The 13,750-nt window shown below is 38.5% G+C and overlaps 1 protein-coding gene across 1 annotated transcript in view; it reads right to left on the reverse strand.

Moving 5' to 3' along the window:
- ranbp10 (RAN binding protein 10) overlaps positions 1–13,750 on the reverse strand; it is a 41,284-nt gene that overhangs the window by 17,594 nt on the left and 9,940 nt on the right. The window contains exons 2-3 of the mRNA XM_085464574.1: positions 12,411–12,522; positions 5,524–5,576 (exon numbers count right to left, since the gene is read on the reverse strand). Of these exons, the coding sequence (XP_085320700.1) occupies positions 5,524–5,576; positions 12,411–12,522 (165 nt within the window). The remainder of the gene's footprint in view (positions 1–5,523; positions 5,577–12,410; positions 12,523–13,750) is intronic.

Raw genomic sequence — 13,750 nt, forward strand, 5'->3', positions numbered from 1 at the left:
GTTGTGTTTCTCCTCACTTGCAGCTTACATGTTGTTGCCAAAAAGCAAAGCAGGGTTAGGAAAAGTAGGTCATGGGTGAGCCGAGATATTAGATGCGTACTTGTATGTGCACATGTGTATCTGTGAGCATGTCATAAAGTACTAGGCTCAGCTGGACATGCATCTTTGTATCTGTATCCTGTGCATTGGGGCATTTCTTTCAACTTACACAACACATATTGTCCTCTGTCCCTCCATGTGTTTTTTGTGCATAAGTGTATATACGTGTGTGTGTGTGTGTGTGTGTGTGTGTGTGTGTGTGTGTGTGTGTGTGTGTGCGCGCGCGCGTGTGTGCGCGGTGAGGTATTAGATTAATCTGCTGACAGGGATATTGCCTCTAAAGCCAGGCTCGCTGCTCCAACATGCTAATGAAATGGGCAGGCCTCCACAGCAGGATCAGGCACAGAGGTCAGCAGTGGAGAACATTGTACTATCACAGGACGCACAAACACATACACAAGGACAGTACTTTATTACATTTTTGATGTATAACCATAAAAAAAAGGGATGCTGTGTAAGATGTAAATAAAAAGAATGCAGTAAATTGCAGATCTCATAAACCTATAACACATCTGAAAAATTAAACAGAGATATGTTATTATTTCATGAAAAAATTAGGTTGTTTTGAAAATGACGGCAGCAACATGAATGCCATGTTTTCTGATTAAATAGAAAAATGACCATCCAACTTGTTACCAGCACTAAGGTCAAAACTTATATCTGACTGTGACGAAATGCATTACTGACTATGGAATTGGCAGCTTGCACATGTGGAAAGACATTAATGCTGAAAGATATATACAGGTTTTAAAGAAACATGCGCTCCCATCTAAAAATGTGTCTTTTTTAGGAAAGGTATTTCATAATTCAGCAAGACCATGCTAAGCCACATACTGGATTCATAGTAGAAGAGTCCAGGTGAAAAATTGGCTTGTTTATAGTCCAGATCTTCAGTCCAGCAGCTGATCCTCAGTTAATGTGTACGGACTGTTGTCAAAAGGAGAGGGGATGCTACCCAGTGGAAAACAAAGCCCCGTCCTAAGTTTTTAAGGATGTGTTGGTATCATTAAACATTTGATATAATTTTTTTAACACGCAAGTTTAATCTTCTATCATGCATATTACTGTATTCTGTGTTTATTAACATTTTACACAGTGCCCCAGTTTTTTTACTTACTCGAGTAAAATCTGAACTCACCTTTCACAAAATTTATTTCAAATCCAATAATTTTATAAAAATTTATATTTTACATCAAAACAGGAAAATAATATGATTTATGTGTAGTTCCAGATCCCATAAAAAATGAACATCCACAGTTGTGATGTAAAGAAAACCACAGAACCACATGACCCAAGGTAGCTCCTGCCGGCAGTGAGGACACAAGTAATACCTACACAACACTGGTTTTACTTTCATTTCTGAGCAGTTAAGATTTTTTTTTTAAAAAAAAGAAGAAACCAATTGACAAACATATATTTATTAACTTTCTTGGGCTTTTCCTCTGGCCCTGGTTAAAATTTCTCTCCTCTGAAAATAGAAAATCCCTAACTTAGAATATTTGCAGTTCTATAAAGATGCATCTTCAAAGATCTGAAACTTTACAAGCATGAAATACTCGCTCTTTTAACAGACTTTTCAGAGATGCTTGAATCTTCAGTTTCAGCTTTGAACTCTGGTACATCTGACAGGTTTTCTTTTTTTAAGATATTTTTTTTAGCACTTTGCCTTTCATTAAAGAGATGCAGCAGAGACAGACTAGAAAAGTGTTTTTTGTAAAGCAGACAGGGCAAAGTCATGCAGCAAAGGTTGAGCAGAGAGTCAGTTGCTGAGAGCATTTTTTAGAAAGTGGTGTGTGCCCTAGACAATCAACCATCAGGTCACCCCATCAGACAGAGTTTTAACAGGATAAATGAAACCAGGAAAGTGTGCTATTCAGCATAGCAATTTCAAGACCATAGCTTTCAAAACTTAGTTTTGAATCTTATGATTTATGATGGTAATTCCACCTCACAGGGAACTTATATAACACTTCAGCGCTTTAACTCAAGAAGAATTTCTGAGTGCAAGATTTTCAATTTCGCAGGTCTGATTCGGGTGTTTTTTGCCATTACTAGCAAAAACTAGAAAAGTTAAATACAACAACCTTGCTTAAGGATGTCATATTCAGTATTTGACAAATAAGTGTTAATTTAGCAGTTTGATCATTTTGGATGCTGCAGTTCGTGGGCTCAGTTCTATTGCATTAAAATAACCGGAATGTCTAATATTATCTCCATTCAAAATTAAAACAACAGAAACACATCTTTGCACAAAGACACCTTCACAATCACCATACATATACTCACAGCACATATAGAACATTATACACTTCACCAGCACACACACAACATGTGCAGCATGCTGTGAAAGTGTGCACAGATGCACAGATGAGTGGGAACAAACATAAACACTGAGAGATGCAATCACCGAAGCCCAGGACACACAGAGATAAATCTCCACAGTTTGGGACAAACACACACTGGCACACAAATACGCCGAGTTAGTCCGAGTTAAGGCAATCATCAGTAATCTGTGTACCAGGGCTACACACCATCTGTAGTAAAATCCTAGTTACAAAAGATACTTTCATAACTGATCTGTAACCAGTTGTGAAAAAAGCATCCATCCATGCAACGCTTTTCCACATTGTTCCGGGCCTTTGTGTGACGTCTAACACATGCGAATCAAGAAGAGAGGAGAATGAGGGATCTTTGTGTATGTGTGCATCTAGACTCTGCTGAACTGGCTGCCACCAGCCTCCACAGCATTCCACAAACCTCAGCCACCGCACAGATCTTAACCATTCAATAAGCAAATAGCCCCACACGGGCCCTGAAAACCACAGGATATGATTGGTGGAAGCACATACATGTTCTCACTGGTTGGGGAGAGGGAAGGGGCTTAAGTGAGGTTATCGGCAGCTAAGTGGCCACTATGTTTCCCCCTGTGTCACCCGAGGTTGCTGGACCATTAACACACGTCCAGATAAAACAAAACAATACAAAATAATCAGTGGAAAAGTGGTGGACAAGGAATAAAACTGATATGTTGACCTCCCATATGAATGCATTGCCTACTGTCTATGTACAGCATTTAGACAATAAAATGTTTATGTGTTAGCAGACAAAGGCTTGTTTCTTATCAAATCTTTATAGCAGCACCTTTGTTCTCGGAATTATAGAAGTGACCGCTGTCTGAGCTGTTCACACAAGTAAACAAAGTTAGCAGAAGTGTAAGACAACTGATTTGTTGAGTAGGAGATTTTTATAAACAACTGATTTCATTAAAGCTGCAAGTGTAATTCTCCACAACTTTATTCATCTTTATTGTAGGAATCGAATTCTTCTCGATAGAAATAAATACTAAGCTAGGTGAAAACTGGTGGAAAATTCAGTGAGTAATGATGATTTTCATTGTGGGCTGACCAGAAATGTACATTACGTGACATGTCATCACCGTAACAATATAACCACTGCACTGAAGTCACAGACAGAATAGGCTCCAGTCACACAGGCCTAGAGACCAGTTTATGAGCTCAGCATTCAAAGTAGAGAAAAATGTGTATTCACTAACTGGTTGGCAAGTGGCTACTGGAAGTTGCTGGCTATCAATCAATGAAAGCCTTCTTGTGGTTGGGGTAACCATTCACTTTCAAAGTAAAAGCTGTACATTTTGGAATGTGTTGGTTGCAGTGGTAAGGCACAACTTTTACTCTGAAGGTAAGCATTCTCTGTTTCTGGTTTGCATTGCACTTTTTAAACTTCCACTGCGGCTTGGCAGGTAGTTGGCCAGACAAGTCGGCATGTTCCATGCAAACTATGGCCATCTACCTATCTTCTGTGTCGAAAAAGTGAAGCCAACACGCAAATGCTTTAAACCTGCATTCTTCTGAGTAACCAGCGGGGGGGATTTCTGTGTTTGCCATGAGTACAATGGTACTGTCTATGCTTGAAGAACTAGATTTAACTGAGAGGTAACTGAGCTAAACCAAATGCAAGATGGGTACAATTGTTTTTTTAATGTTTTTAAAAAGGGTCCAATCACTGCAGTTTCTTTATTATCTGAAAGCCCCATAATACATGATGTAAGGTGAAACTGCCTATGAGGACACCCTTAGATTGACACAAAACCCAGTCATTGAAATCTTTGCATATAGTAGTAATTTCACTGGGTGTTGGCTAAGGCTCTGGACCAAAAATAAACTCTACATAAAATACAAACCGAGCAATCTGTCATTACAAAGTAATAGGTGGATCACCACGAGGGTGCAATAAGTCCACGTCATCTGTCACTGATCTGTATGACAGCTCAGTAACATGTCCTGACATGTTCTCTACTGCAGCCGTCAGACAAACTGCATCTAATTACGGCAGAAACCCTGAGCATCATCATCTCCACCTGTTTTCATTCCTGCATCTCAGAAATGTTGGTACTTTTCCAGCTTCTGATTTATCCTCAAAAATCAATTTCTTCTTCATCCCTTTCATCCACCTTTAGTATATTCCCTCCACACATGCATCCACATTATCTCCACTGCTACTTTAACTCTAAAAATATCTCAATTTCCTAATAATGAACTCTTTACCAGGGTTTGCAATATACATGAGAAAATAGAAACAAGGCTAAAGTAAACAGTGTTAGTCTTTGATTGTAATCTAAGCCTGTAAGGGCTGTGGGTTAAGGCTGTTCGCCAGTAAGTAATTAGAAAGGTTCAAGGTTTTGGAAAGCCCCTCTGTAGCTGCTTCATTGTATTGAGTGTACTGTGCTGTGTGTAATCAAAATGGAACAAAAAAAAAAAAAAAAGAGTGACGCAGGATGTTCATCTTCCCAGCCAGCCAAAGCACCCGTCCACTCTGACTGCTAAGTGGCAGAAATGCTGGCATCAGATCAGCAAGCCAATGTTGTTGGTGAACAATGGCATGATGACGCTCTTGCCATACCATGAGTTGTTGAATAAACTAGGGAATCCTTATTTAACCCTATTTTGCTAACTACTTCTAACACAGACGCCAAATTGTAGGCCTACCATCTTTTCATTAGATATTCTGACAGCTATACGCCCACTATAACATTCATCCATCCATTTTCCTAACTGGTTATGCATCTTAGCTGGGACACATCCCAGCCGTCTCAAGGTGAAAAGCAGAGTACACTCTGGACAGGTTGTTGGTCCATCGCTAAAGTAAAGAGACAGACAGCCACACACACACCACTACATCTTCTGCCAATTTAGACTCATCAATCAATCAACCTAACATTCATGCCTTTGAAATAAAGACAATTTCAGAGCAGGATATTCAAACCTTGCATCTTCTTGCTAGCCACTGCACCACTGTGCTACCTTGACTATAATATATTCATCAATATATCTAAAAAAAAAAAAGGTCTCTCTTTTCAGCCTCCTACTGGTTATAATACAATGACATTATTCAAGTTGTACTCACCAGGCAGTCTGTTCATGTTGACTCCCTGAGCAGACAGGCCAATGCCCATGTATCTGCACACAACAAGAGACAAAAAAAATTAGATTTACATGTCATTACTGAGCGTCCAGCACATTTAAACACTCGGATCAGCTTCTTCTCACATCTTTAATCCAGCTAGCTTTGCAAATTCTGAGCTGATGCTCATATATTCATGAGGGTTGGCAGGAGTAGAGTGTCTTCAGATTCTTCTGACTAGTCATTGTGATTTACTGAGTCCATGAGCTGAAACATCCAAAGTGGCAAACAAGGATAAGCAGTTGGTCTGCATCATTTTCATGTAGACCGGCTTAAAAGGACAGCAAAAAATCTTTTTACTCATTTGAACAAGTCAGCATTATTGCCACTTGAATGCATTTGGCATATTACAAAGTAGTAATAACATAAACATCAGTAATAAATGCCTGCTTTGGGCCACGTGGTTGGTCTTATTCAAATGTTCCATGCTTTTCAAATAAGTTACATTTACAAAGTAAGAGGAGTAAAAGACACATCAGTCAAGTCTACAAAAACTCAGGGCTGTGTGAACACAGCTAGACATGCTAGCATCTCTGTGATGCTGGACTTTGTCATAGCAAGCTTTTGTGCTCAACAATAATAGCAGGTAAACTTAAAATGCACCTGATGCTGGCACAATATAAAAAATTAAAAGATCACCAAAGTTATTAAGCTCTCACTTATGTCTGCATTGATCTGACTTATCTAGCGTTGGAATAAATAATGAAAAAGACCAAAGGAATACATCAGCGGGTTTCATCTTCAAAAGATGAGAACAAAAATATCTGCACAGAACTTTGACACTCCATCCAACAGATGCAGAAATATTTCATCACCAAAGCTATGAACAAAAAGACTGATGCACTCACTCTCTCTCTCTCTCTCTCTCTCTCTCTCTCTCTCTCTCTCTCTCTCTCTCTCTCTCTCTCTCTCTCTCTCTCTCTCTCTCTCTCACACACACACACACCCCCCCCCCCCCCGCTAGGGCTAACATGCAAATCTATTAATATGACTTATCACAGTAATGAAAAAGAAATACGTAGACATAAATTTTAATCAAATTTGCAGCAGCACAGCGGCCTACAACAAATAAAACATCTGAAGAGAGAAATCCAAATAAAAACAAGATTATTCTTAGTCAGTGCTCTACAATCATTTTTCAGTCAAATTAAACCAGTTGAGTGTCCATGTTAATTAATCCTCTCTCTGCTTTCTAGATTAATGTGGCCAATCTGCACAAAGTCAGCAGCACTTTTTTTTTAAAACCAAAAAAGCTTTTTCCAAAGAGAGTTTAATAATTCCACTAGGATATGGCTAAGGAAGGTTCTGTAATAACCAGTGATGATGAAACCAGTGACTAAGCCATTGAAGCAACTCAAATAACACAAAGTAGTCTTTTACGGTGGCTCTATTTATACTTATTTTACCAATGCTTTTTCCTTTACCTCTGACAGATATTCTTCACTTCTTTCATTTAATTATTAGTGTTCAATTTTATGTTCATGCAAAATAGGTTAGCCTTAAGTTTCTGCAGTGGTATAGCTTGCCACTCTGGGCATGGTACCAACGGTTCACTGCAATATTCATGCTATAAAATATGCGCAATATTATTTTTTTTAATTAAATGACCCACAACAACTTTTAATGATATTTATGATAATAAATTTTTTTTGAGTATACAGAGACTACCAGTCAAATATATGAAGCATGTAGCAAAGAAAAAAAAAATGATAATAAATGTGTTATATTTTAGATTTCTGGCAGTAGCCACCCTTTGCTTTGTTGACTGCACTGCAAACCCATGGCCTTTTCTCAATGAGCTTCATGATGCAGTTATGCCTGAAATGGTTTCACTTCACAGGTGTGCCTTGACAAGGTTTCTTTGTGGAATTTCATAATAATGGGCTTGGGACCATCAGTTGTGTTGTGCAGAAGTCAGGGTTGTCAGCTATGTACCAACCTATCTGACAACTGTTACAATACATTTTATGGCAACAACCAATCAGCTAAGTAAAGGACAGGTGCCAGTTCAGCTCACAGGGATGAGCGGTGCTGCATGGCGGAAAGCATCTGGCCCGGGTTCGAGTCCGACCCGCGGCCCTTTACCACAGGTCTTCCCCTTTCTCTCTCTCCCTCTGCTTTCCCATCACTCTTCACTGTTCTGTACAATAAAGCTGAAAAAGGCCAAAAATGAGGTATTTAAAAAAACAGAAACCACAGGCCATTATTACTTTAAGAACTGAAGGTCTGTCAGTTTGGAAATTTGCTAAAAAACAAACGTGTGCCCAAGTGCAGTCACAAAAACCAAAAAGCGCTACGACGAAATTGGCTCACATGAGGACCATCCCAGGAAAGGAAGACCAAGAGTCACCTCTGCTGCTGAGGATAAATTCATCAGAGTCACCAGCCTCAGAAATCGCAAGTTAACAGCACCTTAGATTAGAGCCCAGATAATTTCCACACAGAGTTCGAGTAGCAGACTCATCTCTACATCAACTGTTCAGAGGAGACTGTACAAATCAGATCTTTGTGCTCTGATAGTTTGGGATGAGATGGAGTGAAGGCAAAGGGGTCAATAAATACTCAGCATCTCTGGGAACTCCTTCAAGACTGTTGGAAAACCATTTCAGCTGACTACCTTATGAAGCTCATCAACAAAATGCCAAGAGTGTGCAAAACAGCAATCAAAGCAAAGGATCGCTACTTAGAAGACTCTACAATATCAAACATGCTTTGAGTTATTTCACATTGAGTTGTTGTTTTTTTTTTGTTTACTACATTATAATGCCTTCAGTGAGAATCTACAATGTAAATAGTAGAGCTGGGCGATATATCGAGTTTTTAAAACATATCGATATAATTTTATACGAGATATAAGATGTGACAATATCCTTTATATCGATATAGTCTATGTTACGTTATAATTATAGTTGTGGAGCCGCAAGTTTGCCTCTCTTTCGTCCACTTTTGTCTCTACGCAACGTTACTCCGCCTCGCCTTCACTGAAGACAACTCCCCCTCCTCCCCCATCGCTTCACGTGCAGGCAGCGACAAGATGGACATGGCAAATCTCCGTTAACGAGTTACTGCGCATCGCCCTATGCGTGGGGCTGGACGGCGTCAACGTGCTAACGAGCTAACCGCGCTAACCCTAAAATCCTTTCATTCTCTCAAAAGTTGATAGCGCGCCTTATGTATGAATTCTGGTTGTGCTTGATGGCCGCGAACCGATTTTATGTGGTACACGGCGCTCAGCAATCTGTCAAAAATGTTTGAGTACGACTTTGGTAAGCTACGGAGCTGCACCGCTTGATAGATTGTCGGCGCATTACGGCTACCGAGGAGCTTCGCGGAGTGATACGTACTGTGCTTCAACGTAATATTACCGTATTGTGTGTGTATAAGGACCATAAATGGCACCTGTAAGAGACGTGGTTATGAAGCGGATTTCAAACTCCAGGCTATCAGTCACACAGTAAAACTCGGGAACAGAGCAGCTGTGAAATCTGTCTATCTTTGTTATTACGCTCAGCGTCTTTTAGTTTACATTTTGACTGCACAATTGTGAGCTCTTTGTTTAGCACAAAAACAAAATTGTTTTCTTTTATTTATGGAGCATTATTATTTAATAAATGCTCATAATTTAATTTTGAGTAATTTTTCATGTACATCTGTGCTGTATGTTAACAAAAGTGCCTGTGTGACATCTGGGACACAGCTTTGACTAAGAACTCTCTTTTTGTTCTTATTTTATGGCTTAAAAAAAAATATCGAGATATATATCTTATATCGCCATCCAGCTAAAAAATATCGAGATATGAATTTTGGGTCATATCGCCCAGCCCTAGTAAATAGTCATAAAAATAAAGAAAAAACATGAAATGCAACAGGCTAAAGAGTCACTGTAACACCAAATTCTCTGACTTTTCATGGTGAATTGCAAAACAAACCACTGAACTCTCTCAGAATATTTTCATTATGTCATTCAATTGGCTAACTGCTACACTAGAGCATTTCAGTAAAAGTGATTTAATTCATCTACATCTACGGCAGTGAATAAAAAGTTGGAATTCTATTTAGTTTCAGTGTAAGCAGCTTGAAGCAACCCAAAGCTACAGATCCACAGCTTAGTTCTGCTACACATGACGCCACCTCATTCAAACTGATGGATTAAAGAGCATTGAAGTCCATGTGATTTCTGCTTAAACCAGTTTAGATTGATTTAAAAAGTTGTAAACGAAAACTTTGATCCAGTTGATGAGTCAAATCATCGACTTATAGGCTGCAGCCCAACAAAACTGTAGAGATACACCAATCAACTGCCCAGGGACTGGAATTGGCTCATATCAGTGATCAGGAGGTGACCCTCTGATTTCTCAAGACAAATAGTCATGCACACTTACAGCCACATGCTAACATATTGTTAGCATGAAGGCTCTTTACTGTCAATGAAGACACAAAATCTGCCAAAGTAGAGTCCGTAGGGTACCAGTGTGGAAAACAACAACAACAAAACAAGCTAAAGCTATCCACATCTTAGCAGTCAAAGGGTCAAGGTACTAAAATTATTAAAGTGAGTGAAAAAGGTAAAAGAGCCAGTATCCTGTTATCTGGTAAAATAAGCAGCAACTCATTTTCAGTTAATTATCTGATCCCCTTTCCAGTGTTAAAGCACTTTATATTTCAAAGTTGCCTCAGTGAGAGAAGATAATGTAACTTATTACACTTACTGCATGGAAAGTTCAATAATTTCTTTTATTCTGGAAATCGCATTGAAGAAAAGTTTGTATATGCTGTCAGTTCTCACAAAGAAAACTAGAATCATAAAAATGAGTATTTTCAGATTACACTAATACGAATCTGGACTTGGAGAAGAAAATTACAATCAAGATATCTCTACGAAATTTTAATGAATTCAAATTCTTGAATTTATGGCTTTTTCTCAGTACTGTCTGAGACCCGAGATGTGAGCTTATTTTTAAGTTTCAAAACGACTTATTAGCTTATGGGTGTAACTTGAAATGTATACACAGAGTACATGTTATTCCTGTGGCATTCCACGACACATCATGCAGCTTCTAGCTGCCTAAAAATGAAAGCCATACAAACATATTTTGCATCACTTCTTTTTTATGCCTAGCTGTTTAACTGGAAATAGGGAATGTTTACTGTGCAATTTGAATTTTTTAAATGGAGAGGTATTTCAGCTCCAATCAAGTCACAAAAGAAAATCTGAAAGCCAGACATTTAACCACATGGCAAAATAATTGCAAAGACTAACCTAACACTTACTCATCAGCAACCTCAGCAATCACTGAATTAGCTGAAAGGCAATGACTCTCTTTTGTGCGGTATGGCCTCATTTGACAATAAAGATCTTTGCATATTCATTTACATATGGAGTTCATCTTTGACTGTTTTATAATGTAGAAGTAAATTTGCCATTCAGGTCCTTCCAAAGAGTCCTGTAATAACAGAACTAAACTGGAGGAACTTTCTTGCTGTTAAATTCCATGTGGCAACTTTTTCAGCAACAGTGCACAACGTTACCTATTCTAGCTGCCAAAATGAAGCAAACAATTCCAGACCCAGTTTATCTAGGAGGATACGCTTGGTGAAATAGACTTCTCTTAGTACTTTTAAAAAAAATGTATCAATTTGAAACTGTGTGTGTGTGTGTTCCTGTCTAGCTATCTTTGTGAGGACCGAAATCTGCATTCTACTATACTTGTGAGAACCAACAGTCACTTGTGAGGACACACTCACCGGTCCTCACAAGTTTGAAGGCCTTTTTGAGGCTCAAAATGTGGTTTTAGTGTCAGGGTTACAATTAGGTTATGGTTAGGGTAAGGGTTAGGCATTCATTTTTAATGGTTAGGGTAAGGTGCTAGGGAAACCATTATGTCAATGAAGCTGAACAGGCTTGTGTGTGTGTGTGTGTGTGTGTGTGTGTGTGTGTGTGTGTGTGTGTGTGTGTGTGCGCGCGTTCTGATTAAATAATCAATTCCCACAGGGCCATGATGAAGAGGCAGTCTGGGCTCAAAACGTTCCATATTTCCTAATTCTGGAAATGACACCCAATTATTGTAATTCTAGGGCAACTAAGAAGAATATCTTGACTATAAGCATACAGATCTACAATTTTCAGGTGTAGTCCCTCACATTAGATGACAGTGATGATTACTAAAACTGTACTTTTAAGGCTGGCTATCATTTTCACTGGTACAGCAGATGAACAAAAACACCCCAAAATTTTCCACTGATGTAACTCTCTCTGTTGTGACAAAGGATTTGGACAGTAATACGATAATTGATATAAAGACTGCTGTTTTGATACAGACTCAAGGTGGAAAAAACTTTGCACAACCAAGTTAACAGGTGTAAATGCAAAAAACTGACAAAAAGGAACAAAGACATTGTTACCGACAAATTTTGCACCAGTGCTACAAATGATTGTCATAAAAAATACTATTTTTATAACCATCAAATTAAATGTTTAAATGTTAATTAAAAATCGAATTCATGTAATTTATTTCAAGTTATTAAAGTTGGCTATTTTTTTCTTTAAAATGAAACAATAAGAGGCAGGGTTTTACATATACACACATATATAAAACCCTACTCCTCTGATAATATCCTCAGAAAACAGCCAGTGCAGTGACTCATGGACCTAAGCTTCAAAGTCAGAATATAATAAAAACTAACAGGAAATACACAAAGTTACTGCAATTTTATTTTTGCGTGGGCACACTGAACATGTTATGAATGACCCGAGGGGGGGGGCGCTAAGTCAGGTTACCATGGTAACATAGGGCACCAACTCTAAGGTTTTAAAAGTTGCATCTGCTTACCCATCTCGACCTTTGCTGACAATCTTGACTTCAAAGTAGTAGATCCCACAGGCAGCAGGGATTGGGTGTGTGGCTCGCACTGATGCTGCATCTTTGTGGTTCTTTCCATGACCTGATAAAAGAGAAATACAAGGTGTACATGAAGAACATGGTAGCCTAATACAAAAGGACTTTAAAAACAAAGAAACACTGGGCTTGCATTTGACTCCTGATTGTCTACCAAAGTCTCATGATATGGCACTGACCTGGATTCTTAGTATTTACATAGTTTAATTAGTCATAAATTTGCTATCTGGTCAAAAGAAAAAAAAACACATAAAAAGTAGAACCTGACATTTAGAGACAAACACACTGACAAATAAACTTAACTTAGACTAGATGTTAAACTTAACATATAGTCTAGTAACTAGTAGTGCAAATGACGTTTTCAAATGTAGATAAATAACTAGGTAGAAGTGTACAAAAGGCCACCCCCAAACACCAGGTATCCATGGACATTGCCCATGGACTAAATTGCCTTTAAAAAGACACTGGTTTACATCTACATTTGGTTGAAACGTGGCCTGTTAAAAGTTGACCAAATTATGTTTATTTTTGTGACCAAATCAGTAGATTGTCCGAGGCACTGTGGAAGTAGAGCGCCCTTTATAACTTTTAAACCTTTTAAAGGATTTAGATGTAAAAGGATGTCTTTTTGTAAATGTCTTTTGAACAGCCTCAGAAGCTGACTTTTCACCTTCAACTTTTTAACCTAATCTCAGCATTCTTCAGACATCAAAGCTTTCTTCAATGTCTTTTCAACGTCTTTTTATTAAGGGTTTTTTTTCTGTGGAAGGAGGACTGGATAATGCATAGGCACATCTCTATAAATATGACAAAAAAAAAAAAGAATGTGTATGCGCATATCTGCCTTAGTGTATACACACAGTTTTGGTTGGTAATATAAACAGAGCTTTCTGCATCTGGCCCCAGGTCTTTTGCAATAATGTGCTCTGAACAGACAAAAGATAGAGTGGTGTGGCCAGAGTAACGGCAGACATGTTTGATGAAGACCAAAGGCAGCTTTTCAGAAGAAGCTCATCTAATCTGAATATGGCAACAGAAACAGCTGTAGGTTTGATAACTAACCTAACTGCCATCAGTTTTCTTATTTATTCCCCCTACATTTCCACAAGGCTGTGTTGGGCTTGCACCACAAGGCTGAGTGATCAGTGAGGCTCAGATTAGGCTCAGATACGCGTGGATTTCTCAAATAACATTCATCTTTTTGTTAAGGTGACTTTTCTATGAATAGGTTATACAGGACATTGATTTAACACAGTCTGGTAAAGATGTAGACA

Source organism: Copadichromis virginalis, linkage group LG7 (assembly GCF_057382275.1).
Source record: "Copadichromis virginalis isolate Kocher_CV1m ecotype Utaka linkage group LG7, C_Virginalis_male_GT1.1, whole genome shotgun sequence".
Taxonomy (NCBI): Eukaryota; Metazoa; Chordata; class Actinopteri; order Cichliformes; family Cichlidae; genus Copadichromis; species Copadichromis virginalis.